General features: G+C 44.2%; 1 protein-coding gene across 1 annotated transcript; it reads right to left on the reverse strand.

Annotated features, from left to right (window-relative positions):
- Nucleotides 1-571: 571 nt before the first annotated feature.
- Nucleotides 572-25,493, reverse strand: MAGE (necdin, MAGE family member). The gene is made up of 9 exons (XM_075672692.1): nucleotides 25,150-25,493; nucleotides 24,988-25,047; nucleotides 24,823-24,886; nucleotides 21,721-21,800; nucleotides 18,324-18,421; nucleotides 10,754-10,836; nucleotides 8,019-8,061; nucleotides 6,994-7,171; nucleotides 572-1,321 (listed from the first exon to the last, which is right to left on the reverse strand). Exons 1-9 carry the CDS (start codon nucleotides 25,222-25,224, stop codon nucleotides 1,244-1,246), a joined length of 759 nt encoding a protein of 252 aa, XP_075528807.1. The 5' UTR covers nucleotides 25,225-25,493; the 3' UTR covers nucleotides 572-1,243.
- Between the last annotated feature and the right edge of the window lie 1,316 nt (nucleotides 25,494-26,809).

The raw sequence follows: 26,809 nt of genomic DNA on the forward strand, positions 1-26,809 counted from the left end.
CGCCATGCCAAAACGGACGAGCTGACGTAATCCCCACACGATCTCCCGCTCTGCCACTTTTTTTGTGAATTAGCCAGTGGTCAGGTCAGATGAGACGTAACGCAGCCCAAAATACGTAGCGCCACTCCAATTTTCAATTATCTTGCTTACTAAAAGCTTTGTTCTCGCTACAAATTAAGAATTCATTATTGTAGAAGAAAAATCTTTTTTGTTCGACTTAATATTTTCCTTTAGTATCCTTTTAGGTGAAACTGTCACCTCCAAATAATTTTTTTTTTTTTTGGTGTTGTTACGCCTACAGTGGACATCTTGAAAGCTATGTTATTTTACACATGAAGCAGTAGCAATACTGACAATTACACAGGTTTTTAACTACTTAGGCTATAACTTTAGGAAGCTAATAACTGGAACTGAAAAAAATGTATTTGCAATTGGTATTACTATCTTTAGACCATACCCCCGGTTGCAGTCCAAGGTGAGAGTGACTGCCATAGAACTACGAGCAAATGCACCCATTTGCACCCAACAAGAGGAACATGGTGCAGTCTTGGAACAGATCTTAGTTCAGGAGTCAGGTATAACACATTTACACAGCTTTATTATTTACAGAAGGATGTTCATCATCAAGCAACCCAGCAGACAAAGTCTGTGAAGTATGTACATATCACAGTATCTTTTTGTGTGTGAAGCGAAAATTAAAAAGAAATTACGACCAAACTTGAGCTAAATTTTTTTTAGGTGCAAGCCTTATTGCGAAACAGCTCATTCCAGAATATAGCAGTCTGGCTCACAAAATAAGTAATGGGTGAAGGCACAAAATACAAACAATGTTTACATTACATATATGCAACCAAACTGAAATTATAGTATAACAAAAAGATCAAGAAACGCTGGTTCGCCAATAATTAATGCACCTCTGTGGCATGGCACTTAAGGTGTCTGTGTCCTTTCAACAGACCAGTACTCACTTAGGAAGAACCAGGAAAGAAGACCAAATGGGCAAAGAGCTCCATATATGTCTGTACATTGGCCTTCTTTGTTTCCTAATGTGTACTAGTCTGCTGGAAGAATAGAAACAGACACCCCACGCGATGTGCCGGTTTCTCTGCCTTGCTTTTTGTTGTCTGCACTGTAGAAAAATTTGCACTGCCTTCATCCCAAACAGCAGAAAAAGAAAGGAAGATAGGTATTATACAATGAATTATATGATGCCCAATGTGGGAGGTTAACATCAGGTTCCTTGTCAGTTGTCTTGCTCGGAACGCACTACTTCGTCGTACACTGATGCCCAGTGCTCTGGACGTGTCCCTTGGCCCATAACCTGGACAAACAAGACCCCATCACATAATCAGGACAAACAGGCACATTCAAAATGTTTATGCCTTAAAAGGGTATGAATGTGAGCATGCGTGAATGAAGTGGAAGTTAGCAACCCCTCCCGCCTTTTTCATAGGTATATGTGCACAATAAACCCTAGTAATTGGCAGTCAGTGTTCGTCCTGTGTTCCTCCCTTGTTCGTGTTTATTTTGCGCTGTTTTCACCCATGGTCCAGGTTGAAATGTGAATGACACAAGTGTGTTGATGAAACAAGCAATGCATTTTTCAACTGCGCAGCACAACATACTTAACGGATGTAGCTTTCATAACGAATGTATGTGTATTCAAATATAATATGAAGAAAAATGAGTAAACAGCCCACCTGAGATCCAGCTATCATAAACACTGTGCTAGTAATGCAACACTACACATGGAATAAAAAAAAAGAAAAATGAAAACTATGAAAACATTGAATGTGCATGCCCAAAGCCTCCAAGATCAATATCCCATGGTTCCGCGGTGATAACAATGACGAATGGCTCGACAACAACGACTGCATGAGTTCATGCAATCGGTGAACTGACACCCAGAAATTGATGCACATCGCATTTTATTTGACCGGTGTTGCAAAAACGTAGTATTTCAAGCATGAATCTGACATCGCAGATTAGTCAACATTTACCACCAAGCTGCGGCAAATATTCGCTTCCTCGTCTGGTCATGCGCAAGTTGCCAAACAGAAGCTAGACACCTGCCTCCAACTTCCGCACAAGTCTTACACCTCATACAGAGAGGATGTCTTGGCTCTGTGCCGCCGTGCAAACCCTAGCATGACGGAAGCCGAACGCATTCGACAGATAATTAAAGGTATTGGAACTGTCCACGTTCAACGCCTCAATCATGCAAAATCCAGCTTCCATCCACGACATAACTTCCACTTATCAGTGCCTAGACGAGCTGTAGTCTCTTCGTCTTCAAAAGGACAGCAGCGATTCTCAGGTCCCCCATTCTTCTGATCTCCATGCTCTCATCCAAACCATCATCCGTGAAGAGCTTAAAGCACAAGACCTGCGGCGTTCTCCTGCTGCCTATGTCCCAACCCCAAACTTTCGACTTGCGCGAGGTTGTCAATCAAGAGTTGTCACTGATGACTACATCCACAACTCTTCTTACTCCAGTAGCCTGCTCAACACATACATACGTGGGTTTTGCTTCTCTGCCAACCACTACCGTGACCTTCGTGCGTACTGAAGTTACTTATGGCCATTTGGCTTCGATGGGCACCCGGGTGCTTGCTGCGCCATCCTACCCTCAGTGGCGTACACCTCATCCAGTTTGCTTTTACTGCAGTGTACGCAGCCATATATCTCGCTCTGCCGCCATCGCCAACAGAATAAAAGACGTGGCTATGCTGAGTACAAGAGAGACCACACCTGCCGACCTGACAGCTACTACCCCCGTCGTACTCATTTCCTCAGCACTGTTCTCTGTCTCCTCCAGCTGCCCTCAATCCACATCATAGTTCCCGTTCAGCCAGACATCATTCTCCTTCACCCTACCAGCGCTCTACATTACCGCTTCGCCCTGCTTCCCATCTTTCAGCCCAGCACCCAGAAAACAAACTGAACTTTTTGGAGGGAAAACTGCTTCCTATCGGTCTTCAGCAATTCCTCCAGTTTGCTTGGCCAACATGCTTTCTGAAACTGTTGACGGAGTTCCCGTATTGAAGCCATTCCCGTGTCAATTCTCGTCAATACCGGTGCCGTCATGTCTGTTCTTCATAATGATTTGTGCTCGTGGCTCCGAAACACGTTATCTTCTACCTATCTTGCACGGTGCTAATAATGCATTCATTCACCCTGATTGGCACCATACTGCTTGTGTTCTCATCGATGGCATTCAGCACCACGTTGTGTTTATTGTGCTTCCTTCGTGTACAGTATTCATGAGCTTATCCTGGGTTGGGACTCTCTACATTCTGCTTCAGACTTCCTTTCATGTAGAGAGAAAGTTGTACATATCACGGACACAGCACTTGCACCTATTATAGACTCGTCATCTTCATAGTTGAATTTGGCTGTTGCTGTAGACTATGTCCTGCGTCCTGGTCACGAATACATTGTAGCCGTCAAATTCAGTCAGATCGTCCACGGAGACACTCTAGTCACCCTTCTCCCTGCTGTATTTCTCGCGGAATTCTCATCGCTGCTTGCCTTGTGCGGTTTTCACGGGGCTGTGCTTTTCTGTCTGCCTGCAACACAACCACAGATCTTGTGATGTTGCCCAAAAGGATGACTGTGGTGACCCTCACAGACTTTCAACCCATCCTTATCGTAAAACTTTGCCCTTCTTCATTGCCAGCACCAACTTCAGGTTGGGATGATTCTTTCCCTCTCCGAGCCGTCATCGATGCTGACCTAACAGCTGCTCAGTCCGAAGCCTTACTGGCTCTCTTGGTGAAGCAGAAGGCCTGGTTCGATAGCTATTCCCCTGTGTTGAGCCAAACTTCTGTGGCCACACAACGCATTGAAAACGATGGTTCTGCTGTTATACGACGACGCCCTTACCGTGTATCATTGTCTGAACAAAAGGTCATTGAAGAACACGTTGCTGACATGCTTGCGTGAAACATAATGCGTCCTTTATCTAGCTCCTGGGCTTCTCCTGTGGTTCTGGTCAAGAAGAAAGATGGCTCCTTTCACTCTTGCGTCGATTATCGAGCGCTAAATAAGATCACACGCAAGGACTTATATGCCATACCTCGAATTGACGATGTTTTGGACACACTACAGGGGACGGAGCATTTCTCCCACCTTGATCTTCGTTAAGGCTACTGGCGAATTTCGATGAATGAGACTGACAAAGAAAAAAATGTGTTCACTACACAGGATGGACTTTATGAATTTAAAGCGATGTCTTTTGGCCTTTGTAATGCTCCAGCCATATCTAAGCACGCGATAGACAATGTTCTTCATGCAGTAAAATGGAAGACCTGCCTCTGTTACCTGGATGATATTGCCACCTTCTCCTCTAACTTCAGCCAACATCCTCAATGATTAGACGAAGTTCTCAAGTGCCTTGCAAATGCCGGTCTCCAGATCAACACAAAAACACGCACCCCGAAAATATTACTGCTGTTCTCCAGTTTCCTCGCCCACAGCAGCATAAAGATTTACTTAATTTCCTCGGCTTGGCGTCTAATTTTCGTCGATTAATCCGCAACTTGGCTGCAATAGCGGCTCCTCTACACAAGCTACTGGTTAACGGTGGCTCTTTCACATGGACTGAAGACTGTGAGTCGGTTTTTCAAGTTCTCAAGCAATACCTTTCTTCCGGAGCAGTGCTTCGTCACTTCGACGAAAGAGCCCCCACCATACTCCATACTGACGCAAGCACACCAGGTATTGGAGCAGTACTTCAGCAACATAATGCGGCCTCTAAAGAGCAAGTGCTAGCATACGCCAGCCGAACACTCTCTTCAGCTGAGCGGAACTACACCATCACAGGGCAAGAGTGTCTGGCTATTGTTTGGTCGGTTCAGAAATTTCACCCCTACCTTTAGCCCATACCTTTATGGCCGCCACTTCACATCGTCACCGACCACCATGCTCTGCGTTTTCTGTCATCAATTAGAAACAAATCAGGGCGCTTTGGACGCTGGATACTCTGCTTGCAGGAATATGACTTTACAATAATGTACAAGTATGGCAAAAGTCATCACGATGCCGACGCATTGTCTCGCTGCCCACTCTCACTCTCTCCCAGTAACGTGCCGTCATCTTCCCCATCATGTCTTTCCAACGCTACATCTGCCTCACGCTCTCGTTAAGGCCCCTGGACCAAGTTATGCTTTCATTACACTTTGATTCCGTCTTGCTTCAGCGGGCCGACTCCTACTGCTTAAGTTTCATGGATCGCCTTAGTGGGGTCACCGAGACACTCAACAGTCACTTGCGATGCCAGCTACGACAATTCCGCCTTCAAGATGGTGTGCTACACCGCTACGTTTAACACCCGACAGGTAGACCGGTGGGTTCCAGTCATACCTCGCTGCCTTCACCTTCACGTACTAGAGGCATTTCACGACAACGTGTCAGCTGGCCACTTAGGCTTCCACAAGACCGACGACTGCATCAAGACCTGCTGCTTCTGACCTGTCTACAACGGTGGCCAAATACGTTGCCTCTAGTGCATCATGTCCACACTGCAAACGCTCGACATCCCCTCCTGCCAGTTTACTACAACCTTTCCCTTGCCCGGACGCACCTTTTGAATTTGTTGCCGTTGATTTATGTGGTCCCTTGCCTTTGACACCCTCCGGTCACTGCTGGATTGTCACTTCAGTCAACCACTTAACAAGATATGCCAAGACTGCACCTCTTCAATCCGATACCCCTTCTGAGGTTGCTGAATTTTTCTTGTGCTCAATCGTCTTGCACCACGGGGCTCCTCACATTATTCTGAGTGACTGTGGCAAGGCACTTATTTCCCAGATTCTCGAGGAAGTTCTTCGGGCCACTGATACTGTGCAAAAATCTACTTGTACCTATCATCCACAAACCAACGTCCTTACTGAGCACTTCCATCGCACACTGCCTGACATGGTTTCCATGTACGTCTGTCCTGACCACAATGACTAGGATAAAGTTCTTCCTTTTGTGACATTCGCATATAACACTACTATTCAATGGGCTGCCAGCTACAGCCCCCTTTTCCTTTTGTATGGATGAGTGCCTTCTCCCGTATTCAACAGAGAATTTTTTTTTCACCTTCTTCGCCTAATGTGTCCCTTTTCCAGAAGACTTTGCTGCCCGAGATGCAAATTGCCGTCAAATCGATCGGCGAAGAACAGAAGCTACCCAAGTTGAGAAGCAACGTGGCTGTGACAACAAACGCCTAGACGTCAGTTTTCACCCTGGAGACCAACTCCTGCTTTGGACTCCATTCCGAACTCCAGAACTCTGTAAGAAGTTCCTTCTACGCTACATTGACCCGTACACCATTGTGCAACAAACTTCTGCAGTGAACTACCTCGTCGTCCCAGTGCACCCTTTCACTGACCGCCATCGCTGGAATGCAGAAATTGTCCAAGCCTCACAGATGAAGCCTTTCACTCCCCGTTTAGATTTTCTTTAAGCTGAGGCCGGGCTGGCCGCTTCCATGCCGGGGAGAAATTAGTGTAAGCACTATTAATGTACTTCATCATGTTTATATTTACATAGCCATCATCATTCCTAATCTTCTGCTTCTTCGCTTTTGAGCTGGCGCATTTCCTTTTGGAATAAAAAGTGTTTGGCAGCTCAGTCGGTCTCGGCCTCATAATATTTATATGTAATAATCGACTTGTACTCACAATACTGAACATTCGAGTACCTCTAATTTTTTTGAGCGAAGATTTTTGCTTTTTTTTTGTGCATACATTTTTTGGTAGTCAGCACCTATTCTTGTTCCTTTCTTATTTTTGGTACCTATTCCTTCTTTCTTTTTTTCTTTTAGCACCTACTGTTTTTGGTCATGCAACATTTAAGCATGACCCATTCAATACACGTGCGAACCAACAAGCCCAATTCAGGGTGCAGAGAATGTCTTGTAAACCACAGAACAGTGCTGCAACAATGCTTCATTATCACTGGCCAGCTTAGCTCCATTATGCTTGTTAATGAGACTAAAAGTACCTTGCAGACTATTTCGAGGACAGAACGCTTCGAGAATTCCTTCTTTGCACGCACGCCCCACCGGTACTGATTCAATGGTGGATCAGACCCAAGAACCACGGACTGCTCGAGGTACGCTTGCTTGACAAGCTCTAGGCAGATCAGCTTCCTCACGTCACCAAAGGCAGAATCCAACAAGCTGAAAGAAATTGAGAAGAAAGGTGTACGCACGTGCAGAGGATTAGCACGCAAATGCACAACTTACCAAAATAGCTGAGCATTTCACAAACAATTGCATTTTAGAACAGTAGATGGTTGATAGGCGAGCAGTTAAAGAACACTGCAGTACACACGCTGGTTTTTTCATTGTCTCATCATCTTCCTTGCTGAGGTTCAAAAGACTGATTCAATGTTCGTGTGGTAACTGAACCACAGTTGTCTCCCAATTGGTTACGCGAGCCACCTTGAGTGAGCTGATTCATCCCACTTTTGAAGTACTTGACCAAGCACAGTTTCATATGCCTCAGAATAAGCTTTACGCAACCACACTCTTCCTCACTGGTGTCTACAACATCCCTGCTCCATTGCAAAAGTTTATGGAGAGCTCACAGTTTGGGACGCTAATCAATGACACTATTTCCACGGCTTCTACAGTTATGCTTCATTCCAGAGTGCAATGAAAATGCATGTGCAATCACAAGGAGCATCAGCACAGAAATTTGCAAATTACCAGCCTCCAATTAATATAGTAGCTTGATGAATAGAAAAAAAAAACTAGGAGGCATTTCTTTGTGAACAATTCTTTAGGGCTGTGAACAACCCTCGAAGCCAATGGCATTGCAGGTATCATGCCAAACGCAAACAAAAATCAAACCGTAAGGAACGTCACAACAGTATTATAACATACCAACTGCTAACCTCTCAAATGGAAAGGCATCACTGAACAAAATAATGTAACCGATGCAAACTAACAAGCACAGACCCTTTGAACCAGCTTTGAAGTAAACCATTTCCCACAGGTACTAGAAGAATAAGGGCAAACTCACTTCGGGTCAAGGCTATAGGGCTTCAGCATTTTCCAAAGTGAATCTGCAGGGAATACAAACAAAGCCAAAATTAACAAATGAAGCCTTCATGCCATGTGCATGCATGTTTGTATGTGTTCTGCATTTGAGCAATAAGATATGCGGTGCACATCTAAGCACTCGGCTCAAACGTACAGTCATCCTCAACATCAGCTGAATATTTATGCCCTCTGCAGGCTGGAGGCCTCTCCCACCAATCTCCAATTACCCCTGCTTTGTGCCAGCTGATCCCCTTCTATGCCTGCAAATTTCCCAATTTCATCACATCCCACAGTTAGTTCTCTGCTGCTCCTGACCATGCCTTCCTTCTCCTAGCACCCATTCTGTAACTTGTGGGGGTCTCACATCTCACAGGAGTACTGACCACCGTGGGTTTGGGCTTAGCTCGCCACAGGGTTGCTTCTGTCATCAGCTCTCATGCCTAGCCTGTGTGCTTAGGCCGCAAAAGGGGGGCTACTAAGCAATGTGGCTGCATACGCACCCACAGTATCGCCCTAAGTTAGCAGAAACTGTTCATTAAGGCAAAAGCCTTATTCGGCTCATGGAACGAATCCGACGTCCGCTATTATGGCACAAAATTATGGCACGGTTAATTAAGGTAGAGTTAATTAAGACACTCGAACCCACGACCTTTTGTTACAGAAAACAATAGAAGTAATGCATCCAAATGAAAATGCCAAGTAATGTAATAAATATCTCGTGAGCACGCAGGCTTTTGCCTTCATGTTCTTTAGCGTGTGCTGAAGTGACTCAACTTTTTTGTCTCCGGCGACACCCAACGCTGCACAAATACCCGGTCCCGGGCTGACACGGAAGTCAAAGGGGTCCAGCGCTGAGACCAAAAATACAGACAGAAGCGCCGCTAGCAGATCACTGCAAGAGGATGGCTCCTCGCAGCATGCCACTTGAAAAACTCCTCACATCTATGCTGCTTGCTCTCGCGATAACCAATCGGCCATCTCATGAGAGTTAGGCAATCTCCTTTGGCTTGGGCCTTCGATAACTGCGGCTCAGTGCAATACGATCCCGCACGAGCACAAGGCTTAGCATTCGGGAAAAGATCAACACAAGATACGCACTCACCGCAGGTGCAAAGGAATTGTAGAAGAGCTCAAGTCCGAGGCCCTAACAAAGGGGCTGGCAGATGAGAGGAAAACATGCATGTAACCAGTCTTGTCCTGAAGAGATCTCCCTCACACTCACTCTACCTATCACATTGGCCGTGCCACCAAAGCTGTCACAGTCGGCTATGTGAAGTGCCACCGCCACAAACGAGTTTATGGCAAAGGCCACCATCGAGAACCATAGAGGCGTAGGAACAACAGAACAGGTGAATGCCCACACAAAGGCATCGGGGCATACCTCCAATCCCCGCAAAATCTAATGAACCACCGGTTATTTGCCCTATGCATTACGTCTCCAACCTATGAATTTCAATACAGCGCATATTTCAGAATAACGCACATAGTTAATTTTCCCCTTTATAACCGAGGAACATTAGTATTATGAATTTTATTACAAACATTAGTATTACGAACATTAGTATTACGAAGGTTGGCTACCCACATAAGGTTAACCCTTGCCACCCGGAAAATTGGAAGTAAAAGGAGGTGAGTAGAAGACAGCAAAAATAATAAGTGAAAGAGAAAGACGAAGACTGAAGAGGAGGACAGGAAAAGGCAACTGATGATTTTTTCCAGGTGGGTCAGTCTGGAGGTGCCGTCTATGTGAAGCGGAGGCCAAAGAGGTGTGCTGCCTCCGCCAGAGGGCCTTAAAGGTCCCTACACCTGGCGTCGGCTCAACCTCCAGGATCCCCTTTTCCCCAGACACAGCTAAGCCACACACGGCTACACGTGGGAGGGTCCAAACCTCATGTGCTCAGGTGCGCGGTGTCGCAATACACCAAACGCCTGCTGACGCACGCTCCCCTGTGGAGCTCAATCCATTTTCAAAGGAAACAGATGAATGTAGAACATTGACAAATATTCCTGTCGGGCAAGCACCCAGCTTTGCAGCCGACTGCTTGTGGTTGGTGGAGTTGACATCTTTCTACATCCCTGTGCTGTGCATTGACATAGCTTCAGCCAGCAAATGCAGCTGGGGTGCCAGCAAAGTGGCAGCCACGCATTGGTGTGTTCCCTTTAATAGTGGAACATACTGCATAAAAAAGCCAGTATCCTTCATGCTGGCCTTATTCTATGTGCAATGATTTTGATCAGTCCAACATATCACATGCAATGTTGCTGTTATGCATCGTCCCATTCATTGCACAGTGGTATTACCCAATATTGTGCAGGGGTATTAACTTGGCAATCCTTAAGTCATAACATTGCAACTACATACCATGGGTAATTCAATTCCAGGAAGTGGCGGCAGGTGCCACATTTGCCATTCATCAGAATGAACTTTGGATTAATTATGCAAAAAGCAGAGACATATTCCATTAACTGGACCCAGGTTGGAAGTAAAAAAGAAACTAAGTCCGAGTTAATCAGTATTCAAATTCAATGAACATGCATAGACACCTTCTGGGAATGTCAAATATAGTCAAATGAACTAACTTGACATGCACTTTCTATTCTTGGACATACATATTTTTGATATGCGTAAAAAAGATACAGCAAGTGCTTACACCTTTACACGCATAAGGACATCCGACAAAAAAAAAAAAAAAAGAAAATAAAGAAACCACATACCTTCGCGAATGACTCCATCATTCATGAGGATAAGAGCCAAGACAAGCGTTATGAGACCCTGTCTTGCAAGGTCTTTGTCACTTCTGAAATTTAAGAGATGATAAAGTGAGTCATTAATTGCATAAACTGTGTAATTCTGCACGTCACCCATGCAGCTAATGCACACAGTGTTCGCAGAGGAAAATTCAAGTTCAGCGCCATTCTTCAAATACAAAGAAAATGGCTCACTGACACTGAAAAACACATACAGTAATAGTTTGTTATTTCACAACTCATTAATTCGAAATTTCGGATAATTCGAAGTAGCCGCCGCAGCCCATCCAGCAATGTATCCTTCTAATTCACATCGAAATCCAAACCACCGACAATTCAACCTCCATGCCATCGTGGGTAAAGAGAGTGCTAGTGTGCGGGAGAACGTTGGTGACGCCGGCTATGCCGGCGTCGCCACAGTGGCCACGCAGCTTTGCTTTTTCCATCTGTAGCCCTTTTTTAGGTCTGACTGGAGAGCGATGTGTTTGCGCCTGGCCAGGAATGGACAACGCCTCTGTTGCAGGTCACTTCTCTCCTGTGAGGTTCCATATAAAGCTCAGGCGATAATATTGTCGCCGTGCACCGTATGCTGTATGTGCAAGCGAAAACGTGCAAGGGTGAGCCGGCAACGCAGCTCAATCGCGCTTGCGTGAGCAACGAAGGCGGGGCAGATGCACACCTTCTCCTTTTGCGCGCAAGGCACGGGAGTGACGCGGAGGGAGGGAGGGAGAGAGGGGGGGGACTAGAGTGTACTAAAATACGGTTGAGTGGTATGAGCGTCTTGGGCAGCAGATGATTTACAGTGAGGCGTGTAACGACGAAAAATGCCGAGGCTGTGCTTCTATTGAAGCGGATTAGGCAGCATCAAGGTCGCGCCGTTGGAAATTATTGGCGATACTTCTTGGAAGGGTCATTCATACTACTTTGCGCGCTGGTATACATGTTCAGACCACCCAAACAGTGTTTATAATTGGATATGACATGTATTTATGCCTGAGCAATAGATTCGTTCTCTTCTTTATTTCATTTTATATTATTTTAAATGCCATTCGGTGATTGTAAGTGCATTGAGGCCGCACTGTCGATTTTCATTCTACTATGTTAGTGTACGGTTCTCTTAGGAGAACGAATATGTTCTTGTTCTTCAAGCAGCCTGTACATATGTATTTTTGCCCATATAGTTTTCCATTAGTAGGTCTCACGAAACGCAGACGGAAAAACATATCTAAGGTTCCTGCTTACCGCTTCAAACAAATAAAAAGTACCTGCCCCATCCGGCGCCCTGTACTCGGATTTACAGGCAGTATACTTATAGAGAAACAGTGCAACATCCCATTCATGTTTCCGTGTTCCTCACGTAATACAATGCGGAGTAATTGGTGTGGGTTCTTTAATTGCAGTCGGTCCTCAGGCGCCGAAAACAGTTTTATAGGTAGCCATTATACATGCTAATCTTTGGCGCGTAAGTCACGTGAAATATTTTCTCCCAGTCCATGCTTAACAACAAAAATGAAAAAAAAAAATGAAAAAAATGGGCCCAGTAGCCAAATTAGTGGCTACATAATGATATGGTGTTGTGCTACTAAACTCAAGCTCATGGGTTCGAATCAGGTTATGGAATTCGATGGGAATGATATGGAAAAACACTCGTGCACTTCTGTTTAGGTGCACGTTAAAGAACCCAAGGTGGTGAGAACTGAACAGGGTGCCTCATAATCATATTGCCAGACGTAAAACGCTAGAATTTGTTTAATTAAAAAAAAAGAAGGTAGCTGCGTTCTTCGGCTTTCTTCTAGGGGTCTAAACAAATGAAACGATTCGCGAGTCTGATTTCTGAGAAAAACATGTTACGCTTATATTTCATTACTAAACTTAATGCCATTCCCGGCTGTACGTCCGCTCAACTAAGCAACTTCTGTATTATAAACATCTTCTTTCAGTTATCCGGTGCACTATCATACAAACAATAATGAAGCAATTAAACGAACCGCACGCCTCACACACACTGAGAGATATCTGTAGATCTGCTGTATTTGTTAAAGAAGGCAAGTGTGGTACCACATTGGGCACCCATTGGGTTGCAGACATGACTGCCAAAAAGATGTTTTCCTTGCCTGAATCAAGTTAGCAGACTTACAGGCTGCCCCAAAACGGGGCGTTTATATTGAATGACAGCTGCGAATTTGCTCAGAACTGATTTGCACCCGTGCTTTAATTCTCTCAGGAACTGGTGGGCCTCTGCACAAAAGCCACGACTCTCCAGCAGTACAATCCTTCGGAATAAGATTCCTCACTTGCATCGGCCCCTGACTTTCGAGACTTCAAAATTGCTGTAAAGGGTTACATTCGTACGGAAACGGCTATTCTATAATTTTTAATAGTGAATTCTGAAGTCGAATACAATCTGAATAGCAAATACTATTGGATTAGACTATATGTTTCTACTTCATTTCACCTGCTGGCACCTTGAAGGAGAACACCAGACAAGCCACGCAGACTACATTGGTAAAGACTTCCCGGTCTCCCCGATTTAGTATGAGTACATAAGCAGTATCTCTTCCCTAACACTGTTGTTCATATTAACATTCAATAATTGTCTTGGTTCCTTTTCTTGGAAAGTCAATTGGTTCACCCGCCGCCGGTGCAGCTTTTAAAAGAAACGCTTATTCCGGCCGGGAGTTTTCACTTCCTGAATCAGTGCATTTAGAATATTTGATCATTTTTCTCTTACATGTATGTTTTTGATATATATGTCTATGTACCCTTAGATTGACCTAGAAGTGCACTGGCCATCTGCACCTCTTAGCACCACGCAGTCAATAAAGCTAGTTTATTTCACTATAATATTGCTTTCTTTGATCATTGTCGCTGATCGATATTCAATCAATAAGAAAAGCACGTAAAATGACACGATATCAATAAAATTTTATTCCGTGGCTTCACGTTATAGATAAGCGGCTTCTGTGGCAAAAATTACGCGTTACTTTTAGAAAACAGTGTTAAAAATAGCAGTTCACCTAGCTGAAACTAGATTTGATACTGGCCTACAAGAGTTGCAGGCCCACCAAAGCAAGTAAAACCATAAAAAATTTTACTGCACAGACTTTCCGCAAGAAAAACTGGGTGTCCGCCAGCATCCGCATAACAGACGCACACTCGCTAGCAGATGACACACTTGACGACAGAAAAATTGAAGACGTCATGCTGTACAACCCATGCGTCAAATATGTATACGTAGCAAAAAGGTGTCAATATAAATTTGCAGTTGAAATAAAGCGCCATTATCAGAGCGTATGTGCGCAATTGGTCTCAGCGCCCACAGTGAAATTACGTTGAATATGCCACGAAGCGTGTCGCCACCCCAATCCAGTTCGCCCGCAGCGCCCTCGCAAAATTTTTCCACACAGTGCCTCAGCGGGAGAGCACTGTTCGTCCCATGCAACCATAGTCTAGTACACTATAGGGGGACATTCTCCGGCAGCCGCTACTTACAGCTCGGCCGTGCGGGCGCCATATCTTGAAAGCAATGTGCGAGGAGGCCAAAGTGCGCGCCCGCGTGGGCCTCATCTTCAACCCGAACTGCGATGTTTGCAGCGTGCGCGTAGTGCCGGTAGCTCCGTATGCGATGTGCTTTCTACGTTTTGTTCGCATTGAAGCGAGAGCTGTACGAAGGTCAATTCGCTCGCTGCTACTGCCGTAATTCCTCACTCCAGCATTTTTCAAAGAATTTCTGCGGTCATCGTCTGAGATGTGTTCATGTTTACCTGTGCATGCGTGACACGGTACATGTCAATTAAATAGTAGGCAAATGTTTACAAACTTACATGGCCGATAAAAGTACTATCCTTACTTCGTATAGCTATCTACTAATTTGCTATCACAATTAATGCTTCGCTTTTCGGGCAAAACAGCAACTTTTTTTTCTCTGAGCCAGTAAGTGCAACAAACGCGCAGTTGGTGCAAGAGTCATCTCGACGTCGGGCAAACCGGCCCGCGTTGTCCGCGTCCAGTTACAACTGTTGGCTACACCAGTGCTTCGAAGTACAGACATTGTTCCCGCCAATGTGACGCAGCGTGTGTGCGCGTGTGCTCACGCGCTGTAGAACTGTATACGCACTTTAACTGAGCGATTTTTCCTGACTTTCATTAGTTCGAATTTTCTGTAATTAGAATTTTTGTAGCATCCCAGTGGAATTTGAATTAAAGAGCTTTTACTGCATTTCATCCAAGGATACAATCGAAACCCGTGACAAAATATTTTCAGATCCCCGGCGAATGCCCACAGGATTCAATGCATCTTGTACTTCTCAACAATGAAATGCCGGTGTACTACAATCTTGCATCAACAAAATTCGCCAGAACATAACCCCACATATTGCCTACTCGTGCAACGCTCGCAGGCTCCAACGCAGGCTCCAAAATGTGCTCAAATGTGATTGCTTTGCACTAAAATTGCGTAAAATACCACCACATTACCGCCACCCCATATGCCACCATTTTTGTTTACAAAAACAACCAAGCACCGGAAGCGATCGCGCCGGAAACACTCATATACACCATCTTGTTTACTGAACACCTGTTTGGAGCAGCACGTGTGTTGCTATCGACATGTGTCGACTTCTTTTTTTACATCTAATGCAGTACATAATTTGTGCCTCAGCGAGAAAAATGCAGCAAAAAGAAGGAAATCCAGGTCCCAGCAATGTGGAATTATGGCATTTGAGATGGCAGACGCAGCATGGAGTGCCACGCAATGGGCCGTGATTGAGCAGTCGTCCGGGAATACGCATTCCTTACTTCAAGAATGCTGACAGGCATTGCGTGCAGGTTCAGCTCCAGACGTAGATTTGCGTGAAGGGGCCGTAATCTCAAATGACTACCTCTGGGTATACGAAACACTTTCGCGCTTGGTACCAGATGCGCCAGCGCCTACATGCGACAGTGTGCGCTTGAGAAACGCTGCTGCATGCGTGGAGCGCTGTTGCTCTGCATCTGGTGCCTAGTTACGCGAAATCTCGCAAAAGTGATCGTATCTCCAAAATCAATTGACCGAGAACACTGCCCCACGGCAACGCTGCCACTGCTGATCGACACATGTGGTGCACTTTGTACTGTTGGCAATGCAGTTCTATACCCTCAATCAAGCTTGCAGAAGTAGGCTAATGAAATTTTGACAGTAAAGTTTTGTTGTGCGATGCATTGCCTATCTGTGCTGTCTCATTTCACAACAATGAAATTCTTGCAAAAGCTAACTTTTTCATGTTCCCTACCAATTTCGTACCTTTATTTAATAAAAGGTGCATTCAAATTTGCATGTATGTTACAATCGTAACTAATTTTACTCAAAATCAAAATTGATTCTTGCTAAAAAATAAAAATAAAATAAAAAGCTCAATGCATCGCAAGGTGGGTCCATGGTGTGCTGAATGCCCTCCTGCAGACGACGGTTGCATGAGCCTCCAGAAGTATGGCATTTCTAATGCATCAAAAGGAACTAAAGATTAATTTCTGTGGTCGGTAGACAGTGAAAAGGATGTGCCATCAGACTCTGATAGCAACTAGGTGCTAAGGTTCAGATGTGTGCATGTCTGTGTGCCTTTCTATGTTCAATTTCTATGTTCCAATGTGGCATATGCAATGTTTCATGCAAAATTTCCGCAAAAAATTTTTTTTCTCAGTCGCTTCAATTTTGTGAACAGGCACTCTGCCAAAATTCAGGAACATGCATTAATTCTGAGCAAGGAACCCTAACAGACTACACAGCAAATGAGAGCTTCTGTTCTACAGGAGTACTCTCAACTTGCAACTTTTTGGAGTCTCAAATGCTCCATGGAACAAACGGCACAGTACACAGTAATGCTAACAAAACAGAAGGGCATTTATTGCGCCTTCTATATACCAATGCTAGCTAGCCAGATTACATAACAAATGGAACATGCCAATAGAATAAGCTGAGGAATCGAAGTTCAATTCACAACGTAAAGATACCGAGCGAATATTTTCGCCCCATGCCAGACACCAACACCTAAACAGTTTGCATAATGGAGATGCATTTGAACAATCGAGAAGGCTCCCGTGGGCAAGTCCGGCAGAGCACACGGACAAGCGTGCAGTCAGTCTGTATACACTATCGGCCCACAGTCAAAGAGAAGGAAGCTAGTTTTTCTTGTGCCTAATTATCCACTCCTTCAGGTGGCGCTAGTGTCAGACACTCGCACAATCTCTTACACTAGTGTGCAACTATAGCAACTTCCTTCACTGCGTGTGCTATGTGAAGAAACCAGATTACATAAGATGCGAGAGATAAGCAGGAAAAATAACATTAGGGCATACAAGAGAGTGGAGCACCCCCACAACTCTTATGTCGAATTCCAATGGCGGAGACGGAGCAAGTTTTTCTGCTCATTTCAGAGCAAGTTTGTTCCAATGACAGAGTGAGGGTGGGAGTAAGGTGTTCCAATGAGAGAGTCGGTGTGGATTCAGAGTGGGAGTCACTCCGTGGAGCAGAAAAAGATGCTCCGCCAAAATCGGCGGAGTGGACCGGAACTCTGCGTGACGTATTTCCTTTACCACATTTGTCTGCTGGGAGGCGCCACTGGTCATGACTCGCGAGGAAGCAAAAGCTGTTGCATGCTTGGCGAGATATCCATTCCGCACTTTTAAAAAACAGCAGGTGAACGGCGCTGAAGAGACAAGTGACCAGTGCGGCAGTGCTGGGATCAAACAGCGGAAGGAAATGACAACACGCAAGGTATCCTGGGTAACTCGGCGATAGAAGTTCCGCTTCCGCCTTGCTCCGGCGGCGCAGGTTGTGTTCCACTCGCGGATTTGGAGGCATTGCTCTACGCCAGAGTCGAGTGCTCGCTCACGGAGTCTGTCGGCTGCTCCGACTCCGCCATTGGAATTCAACATTAAAATGCGTCTATGTCCGATCTGCACCGTAGTGCATGCCCAAAAAGCTGAAGCCCTCAAAGTCTCATTTGGAGCAGGCCTCGAGATCCATGAAAAATAGTAAGCTGGTGAGCAAGGAACAGGGCACATCTCACAAATATTAATTATGAACATGAACACAACAGTGCCTGCGCTATACACTCAACCTTCAGTTCAAAGCTGCTTTGTTTTTCCTATTGCCGCCATTGAGAAATATGTTGCACTTCTAGCAAGGTCTGGCTTATATGAAAATGAATATACCATATTTCACCAAAGCAATGTGATATAGCTAACAAATTAAAATGTCAGCAGCTCTTTCAGGGATACAGCAACCTAAAAATAATATACACTGCAAACTTTGAAAGTGAACAAGCTATAGGTTGAGCAAGAACAGTTTGTACCTGATTGCCTATCTATGAAACATTCAGTAAACAAATTTCCGATATGATAGAATAATGATTTTAATAAATATGCTGGGCCCATAATAACAGAAATGTTGAGAGCCATTTCCTCACAACTTATTAGCATCCAAAATGAAATTTTCTCAAGCAAGTGTTAGGGATATTTCTGGTGCCTAACCTGCAGCAAGAGCAGAAAGCATGCTTACCTTTTCAGGAATTGACTAAACTCAGAAAGGTCAACTTTTCTGACAAGTATGACAGAACCTTGTTTGTCATCAAGCTCTACCAATTCGAAGCCGAACACCTGAGAAAAAGCAAAAATTAAAAAGTCATTACACAAATGGGTCCTCCTGTAAAATGCAAAAAAGACAACAGCCATTGTCAGGAGTACAAAGTATAGTCGAGAGTCATGAAGGGCTGGAGTGTAACCCACCACCTTTGTTGTTAATTAAGGCAAAGTAAATTTATACATGTGCCTCACGGGCAAGGTAAATGCCATTAAAAGTTTAAGACCTTAAGTTTCTTAATGTCATTATATTTTTATTGCTGCTACAGGCGCATACTTAATGACATTAAACGTTGCAATGGCGATGGCTGCAGTGAAACAGTAAAGTTTGCTTGCCAATCGTAATAAAATAAAAAAAGAACAGTTATCAAGGAAGCAGATGTTTAAGAAATGGCGTGAGAAACATTAACAGGCGTAGTGTATGTAGTTTACTTCAGGAATGTCATTGTTGCACCCAGCCGTAAACTGTTTGAAGCAAAAGCTGCTCGACGGCCAATCCATGGCGTAGCCAAAGCACTGAAATTGGGAAAATTGTGCTCACAGCTTCAAAGCTCTCAAGCAGTGATCCTGAAGAATTTGACCGTGTGCTCCAGTTTGTTCTGGCGCATGTGCTTCTGCGAGCCAAACATCGTCAAGAAATTCGAAGGCCAGTATGAGGCCAACAAGGCATGGAGCCGCAGTCGTGCAATCAAACAGCTTCTCCTGGTTAATGTGCTCCCGACTAGTGCTCTAGCCGTGCCTAGCGGCAAGATTGCCTGCTGATCTCTACGAAAATAAAGAGCTCCTTTTAAAAAAGTGAAGAATACATTTGTTATTTTTATCTACAAGTTAGCTTAATTTCATCAGAATATGGTCACCATGGCCACGGCGGGGATATTGGAAACGAGAGTATGCATTCGACTGCCAAGCGAGTTGTAATAAGAACGCACTACACCGCGAGCAAGAACAATTTTTTAAAGAAAGTGAAGAATATCTTGGCCTTATTTACCGCAAGTCACTTTCGACGTCAGACCTACCTGAAGAATGGAAAATTGCCAAAATTGTACCGATTCATAAGTCAGGCGATACTAACCTGCCATCTAACTACAGACCAATTTCGCTTACCAGCACATCATGTAAAATTTTGGAACACATTATTCTCAAACACTTAACCGCACATTTCAAAGAACATATTCTAGTAGATGTTTAACACGGTTTTAGAAGAGGCTTATCGACAGACACTCAGCTAACAGAGGTCGTACGCAATTTTGCTTTAAGTATTAATAATCATAATCAAACTGACCTACTTTTACTAGATTTCAGTAAAGCGTTTGATTGTGTGTGCCATACTAAACTAACTGCCAAAATTACAGCTGCGATTGGCAATGGACCCAAAACGAGCTCGTCTAAAATTTCTGCATCAAATATTACACAGCCGACCAAAAACAAATGCCTCTGCACACGTTACCTTTTCTAAATCCCGCGCACTTCGTCATAATCATGCATATACACTAAACGAGTTCCTTTGTAATAACAATACTTTTCAGTCTTCCTTTTTCCCACGTGTTGTTCGCGAGTGGAATAACCTAGATGCCTCTGTAACTAACACAGTATCGCAGTCTTATTTTGTTAAGTTATTAGAAGATGAAATAAGTAGTTAGGAAAGAATAGTTCTTATGCATATATAATCATCAGAACTCCCATTTTCTGAACTATAGCTAAACATTTACCTCATTTGTTTCTTTCTTTGTTTTTATAACATTGTAATAATCCTTACGTACTACATTTAACCTGAAGTGTACTATTTCTGCGAGTTGTTCTTGTTATTGATATTATTAGTGTTGTAAAATTGTGCATTGAACCTGTTTGATGTATTTCCATTTACAATTTTGCATGTTCTTACCATTCAGAATATAAATCATCAATTGTATGTACAATCATATGCCCACCTGCTATGGTCTCGATATGAGACTGGCAGTATTGTAAATAAATAAATAAATATTAATTGTTATTCACTAAGAATCCGTTTAGTCTCGTCAGAATGTGGAGACATTGGGAACGAGAGTACGCATTTGATGGCCAAGTGAGTTACGAGAACGCACTACGTCGCAAATGGCATTAAGCTTTAATGCCATTAAGCATGTCCTTGTGGCACCCCGTGAATGACATTAAAGTTTAAGACATTAGCCAGTTAATGTCAATTTCTGTGCCCATGTGGGAGGGATGTAAGGCACAGTTAAATAAGATAAAGTTAATTAGGGCACTCAAACCCACAACCTTTGATGGGAGTCAACCAACTTGGAGATAAGGGTAAATCGGCCATATCTTTAAGTTGGATTCCAATTGACATTTTGAAGGTCGACAGTTAAGCCCACAACTTTTGGTGTTAATTATGGCGAAGTTAATATGGGCACTCGCACCCACGACCCAATATGGCAATATAGGCCAACCGGCCATATTTTCAAGTTGGATTCCAACAGACATTGTGGAGGTCGAGAGTTGAACCCACTACCTCTGGTGTTAAGTCAAAGTTAATTAAGGCACTCAATACAGTAATTAAGGCCCTGCAATGCTACTGCAAATGTTTTACCAAAAGCAGTTATTTTGATATAAGTGCCGAAAGCTTCTTCAGTGAAAACAAGTAGGGGGGACATGAAAACTCAGTATGCCTCATAGTTAGCAGACAGTTTTGAAGTGCACCTCTTCACAGTTACTTACAGCATAAATACATTCGCTATATGCTGTTTGTTGTTGACACAATAGTACCTACCAGTGTGGAAAGAACTGAAAATTGTTGACGACTGCTTGACGGCACAAAGCAGCAAACAAGCAATAGTACTGCCATCTGCAAGCAGCCTGATTGCACAACTTACATTGAGCTGCTTCACAACAATCACACCTGACCTTGTGCTGTTCTTTGCATTCCATTCAAACCAGGTTTTTATCGATCAACATGTTTGCATTTAAGCTGCTCACAAGGATATGGTGTAACTATTCAATTCATATCAGACAAAGCTACTTCAAACTGCAGTGGAAACATATTGGTTGCTTTTAAGACACTTTCAGCCATTGCCATTGAAATCAAGCCTGCTGTCAGGCACTCAAGGTGGTTTGTGCAAGTACGCATAAGAAAGAAAAGTACTTCAAGTTTCCAAGAACACTCTTGTACCATGTACTTGATAACTGGTTTATGTAATGCCTGTCATGTGGTCCCTCAAAACTGGCTCTTTCAGCAGTAAAAGAAAAACGCTGCAGTCAACCATTTCAAAGCAATGTTTACAAAAGAACAGTGCTGCACTATTTACGGTCATTAGCGACTACTCGCATTTCAAACTTACATCCTGGAGTTTCTCCTTCGCTGAAGCCAGCACAGTGCGCATTACTTTTCCACTGTTGTTCAGAACATGCTTCTGTATGTCTGCAATGAGCAAGCATACACCAGCTGTTAACACTTGCTCAAATTCCTACCATAAAAGCAATACAAAATTATAACACATTTACACTTGTGCACCGAATACAAAAGAGTTATTCAACATCATGATGACCAATACTAAGGAGTGTGGATCGCACAATCTTACCCACAGATTTTGTTGAGTATACCCTGCAGATGCAACTACAGCCCTACAAGGGTGCCTCTAGTGGCAACATGAGTTCAACTTGAGATTGGCACCAGAAGTATACATATATAATTATATTGGCAACAGCAGTCAACATTTTTGAAACGTTGGCAGTGGCAGTGTAACAATGCATAGTCCAGCCAAGCTCTTAGCTTTGTTTTGTTCTGGATCATTTACATTTCAACCGAAAACCGAGGTCCTCGACGTTAACTGCAATAAGTCCACATCCAAACTGTGCTACCTACGGTGTTGTGGAGTACAAGATTGTTTACAGCATTGCTTCAGGCACAAAGAGTTTTGCCAGCACGGATATCAGAGAAGTAACAGTCCTAACGTTATACCAAGCTGGTTCAATAAAGAAGTCAGCTACATGCTGGGTATTTTCGTTGAAGTTGTTCTGATGACAAACGGACGCATTGTGGAGTTACCTACAGTATATTTCTTTTCCGCTCGGTAGCACGTGTTTTGTTCAGGAGGCCGGACGTAATGTGCATGAAGTTGATCAAAGCAAATTCGAATGCCAATGCCTGCTGGGTGGCACTCGGATGTTAAAACCATGACTTATGTAAGCACATATACCACTGCTACATGACCAGGACAGCCTGTAACAGACGTTAATTTGTTAATTATAACATTTTGTAACAAGCAAACACGCATATCAAGTGGTGCTCACAGCAATACGATGGCGTCTTGCAGGCTGCCGTCCCGTTGTACATGTCCTTCCCTAAATATTGTTCACAGCATTAACGGTTCGCATTCCAAAGTATGTGTCCTTGATAATCTGCCAAGAAGATACTTGCACACATTATGAACTACTGCATGTTGCAAAGCAACAGCCAATGTTTTGGGACAGCTAGGATGGTGCGTGTCAAAGTGACGAATGTGCTTTAGTATGTTTCAACCCTGTAAAACCTGTAATGAGGTGAAAAATATTGATTGGACAAAGGCAAGCTTGGCATGAAGGGTTACCACCCCAGTGATGGCTGTCAAAAAGTAATCCGGAACAGAAAATGAACCAAACCATACAAACTACTTTGCTTTGGACGAGAATGTTGGCGTCGTTGTTGCTCCTACTTCTTGGGCAAAAAAATTTCAAACTGTGTTTTGTCTTTTTCCCATTCAGAAAGCAGCACTTTCTCATTGTAGACAGGATCAGGTAATGCTAGTTAAAACTTTGTTCGTTTCTTCGAGGAGTATTCGGTGTCCCCCACACCTGAGGCACCTGGCCCCACCACACCAGAGTGAACACTAGACGCTTGAATTCTTTGGCCGTTAACCTGAAAACAAGAACCTGATGTGCACACTGCAGTGACTAAGTTCTATAATAAGTTTCTGTCTGGTCACTGTGTTGATTATAGTTTGAGGAATGCATGTGCTGATTTTGAAACTGCCTGCAATATCCACCTCCTCGACTTCATAGATGTGGCTTGTCGTAAATGTTAGCTTTTCCAAAAACATGGCCGTTTGGTGGTGCTTTTCAATCATAGAGTTTCCTACAAAAATTACTAGAGGGAACTCTGGCGCTAGTGTCTACGGGAGCTGCAACGAGAACGGTTGTCCCAGCATGGGAATTATGGGAAGTACATGGATTTGCCTAAACTTCGTCCTTTTTCGCTTCAAATGGCTTTGTAACTTTTGAAACTCGTCATTTTCAACAACGTATTCTGTAATACATAATTAAATAAGCATCATTAAAATTGCCCTACGGCAGGATTCGAACACAGGGACTCTAGCACAGAAGCCTGATATTGAAACCATTAAGCCACGGACGCATGTATCAACAAGCAAATGAAACGCCCTTATGAATTTATCATGGGTATGCCAGTGCCTTGAGACGCTTGGCGCGTTTCGATTTGGCCACCTGGACAAGCTCAATCATTGCAATTAATAGCAATTGTACGCGTTCCCGGCGTCTTCTGCACTTCGAAGAATATAAATTGCGCTGAAATATACGAGAATAAGATTTATATAGCCTAATATACAAAGCTACAAGAACGTCCGAATCCACAAGCACGAAGGTCAGACAAATCCATGTACTTTCCACCATTCCCATGGTAGGACGACGACTGCAGCGCCAGAGTTCCCTCTAGTAATTTTTGTAGGAAACTCTATGTTTTCAATGGCCTATGGTAGCGCCACCTAACATGTGCGGTGTGCCTATAGTCAGCTGTTGCATAGTTATGGAAGTTAACACTAACAACGAAAACTAATGCAGTTCCTGCAAGATATTTCTCTTCTAAGCAGGTCTAATTTGTCAGCATTTACAGGTATTTAAAATGTATTTTATTTTTCTCTTTCTCTTCTTTTTTAGTAACTTTCCACACAACTAAACATGTTTATTCTCCACAAGGGGATTCCGTGCGATTGTTACTCGTTATTCATTCATTACTTAAAACAGGAATCACATCATGTCGATGTTGGTGTATTATGTGCACCAGCATGCAACACAAAGTCAGTACCATTATCAACAGTGGTCGAACAAGGAATGCCGCTGCATTCCATCACACTGCAGCTCTTTAGGTTACCAGTGCTAAGCCTAAAGCTGAAAAAAAAAGCACTTGCGTTGTTCCTCAATTTTCTTGTTTCAGCTATTTTGGCACAGTAACATTAACAACATATCACAGATAGGCCAGTTATCTCTCCATCCTTGAGACGTGTAAATGCACACGTTTGAAGCCATACTACGCAAACTGCATTTCGGCTCTGAACTAGTTTCTCCTTCCTAATGCCGCAGCAAGTATGTGTGGTATTCGCGAGCGCTTTCTAGAATGCAACAACCGTGTGCACGGTAGTCGAACTACGAGGCAATGAACGTACGCTCACCTTTCCTTTTGATGGCCTCCTTGTGCTGGTCGGAGATCAAGAGGTAGTACACGGTGTCATTGACCTTAAACGGGCGAAAAATGTGACATTTATGTTCAAGAACGTTTAACATCACATCGCCAGTTACGCAGCCATTTGACGTACGGTTTACTGCACGCTCCTTACCAAACGTTCAAGGTCTTCCGCCGATATACTGGTTCCGCCTTTCTCGGGATCTCCACGCTTCTGAAAAATTAAGCAGAATTTACAGAGACGCGATTCGTTTAAAACAAGCAATACTCCAGGCAATGTCATGTGTATTAGGTGAAATAGCTCTAGGTGGCTTACCGCAGATGATCGTGAAGGCTGGGAGAAGTTGAGCGTAGACTGAGTTAGTCTGGTTCGTTTCCTGGATTCTGCCATTTCCAACGAACAAGACAAAACACTACGCCGGACACTGGCTCGAGCTGCAGTTACAAACTCGCAAACGTTGCACTCGTACAGCTTTCAGCCTTCTCTGTCCGCACAAGCTTGCTTGGTGCTCACATTCGCGCCAATGATTTGGATTAGCTTTGGAAGCGGCTACGCTAGGCTAGCATGCGACAGGAGGTTGTGTCGCACGGCCACTTTCGATCGCGATCATGCCCGATCCGGATCGAAATTCTCGACTGCGATTGGCTTCCTCGCGCAGCTTGCGCAGAGGAACCAATCGCGACCGAGAATTTCGATCCGAATCTGGCTTCACCGCGATCAAAAACGCTGTGTGACCATGGAGGAAGCGTGTGACGCACGAGACGTTCATTTGGGGGTGCGCCAGTCGTTTGTGCGCAGGCGCGAGTGAGAGCGGACACGAGAGAAAAAATCTGGGACATGATCTGGGAGCTTTTTCTCCTTGAAAAATCTTCCTCCTAATCACTCTGCCTATGTACCACGGAGGAGGTTTCGTGTTATATGCGTTTGTCCCCTAGACATGCCGGCGTTGCGGAGTGCGGTTCTCACCGCCATTAGCTGCCCGCGCGGTGAGACAGTGGGCACGGACGTCCCATTTGGCGATCGCTGTGTCTGAAGGGGCAAGGTTCTGAATGGTGTTGTACAACTAGCGGGTCGCTGTTTTCGTCGCCACGATAGATTGGATTCTTTACAAGCACTGCACCAGGAGGGCACATGTAACCGGCAAACGGAGGCCTCAGGAGAGCGCCTGAGGTTATAATAAAGCTGGCGGCGCAGGATCTCCGGGGCACCCAAGGAGTAGCGGGGGGATCAAAGCTGTAAGCAAGGCGGCCCGTTGGTTGGGGCCGCGGAGGCCGAAGCGTGCCAGGGACAAGATAAGCTCCAAAGGGTGTAAACGTTTTTCGAGTGTACAGTGTGCACCCTTAAAAAATGTACACCTTTTGGGGTGTATATTTGCCACATAACAATAATCGTCATCTGTCTCGCTTGCCTTCCCTTTCTTGAAAACGCTGCGCTCGCTACTTTCCTGTCGAGAATGCTCTGTCATGCTGATATAACGCGCCTGTGGTTCGTGACTTGGAAGTACCGGGCTCGCGGCGTTAACGAAAGGAAATGCGGACAAGACAGATGACGTCATGCGAAAAAGTCGCATGACGGCGATTTTGTTTGCTTCAGTGATTGGCTGGCGGAGCAACACATCCCTGCGCGGTTCGTGTGCCTTTGTTGGCTACTGCTTTTTCATATATTTTTTTATCAGTTTGGCATGAAAAGTAGCATGCGCGAGCGACAGAGACACCGTGTAAATAGTGTGAGAAAGTGTAAGGCGTCTTCTGCGCAATATAGGATAAACAAGAGCAACAATTCTCAAAACGGTACAGTATAACGACAGGACGTGCGTTGGGGTCGTGCGACGTTATGCAGTTGCTTCCTCAGTGTTAACAAAAATTATACTGCCTTTGAAGGTGTTTGTAATCATGGTACAGAATGCAGGCAGTTTTAGAAATAGCGTACCCAAGCGGCTTAGCATATGCAAATAACAGAGCTTCATTGTAGGCTC

The sequence above is a fragment of the Dermacentor variabilis genome, chromosome 10, assembly GCF_050947875.1.
Source record: "Dermacentor variabilis isolate Ectoservices chromosome 10, ASM5094787v1, whole genome shotgun sequence".
NCBI lineage: Eukaryota > Metazoa > Arthropoda > Arachnida > Ixodida > Ixodidae > Dermacentor > Dermacentor variabilis.

Excerpts from the sequence above, each read along its gene's own strand:
- MAGE (XM_075672692.1), bottom strand. The coding sequence starts at position 25,224 with ATGGCAGAATCCAGGAAACGAACCAGACTAACTCAGTCTACGCTCAAC. Across the intron at positions 10,837-18,323 it reads TTTAGTCAATTCCTGAAAAG|AAGTGACAAAGACCTTGCAA; the intron begins GTAAGCATGCTT and ends CTTAAATTTCAG. Across the intron at positions 1,322-6,993 it reads TCCTCGAAATAGTCTGCAAG|GTTATGGGCCAAGGGACACG; the intron begins GTACTTTTAGTC and ends TTGTTTGTCCAG.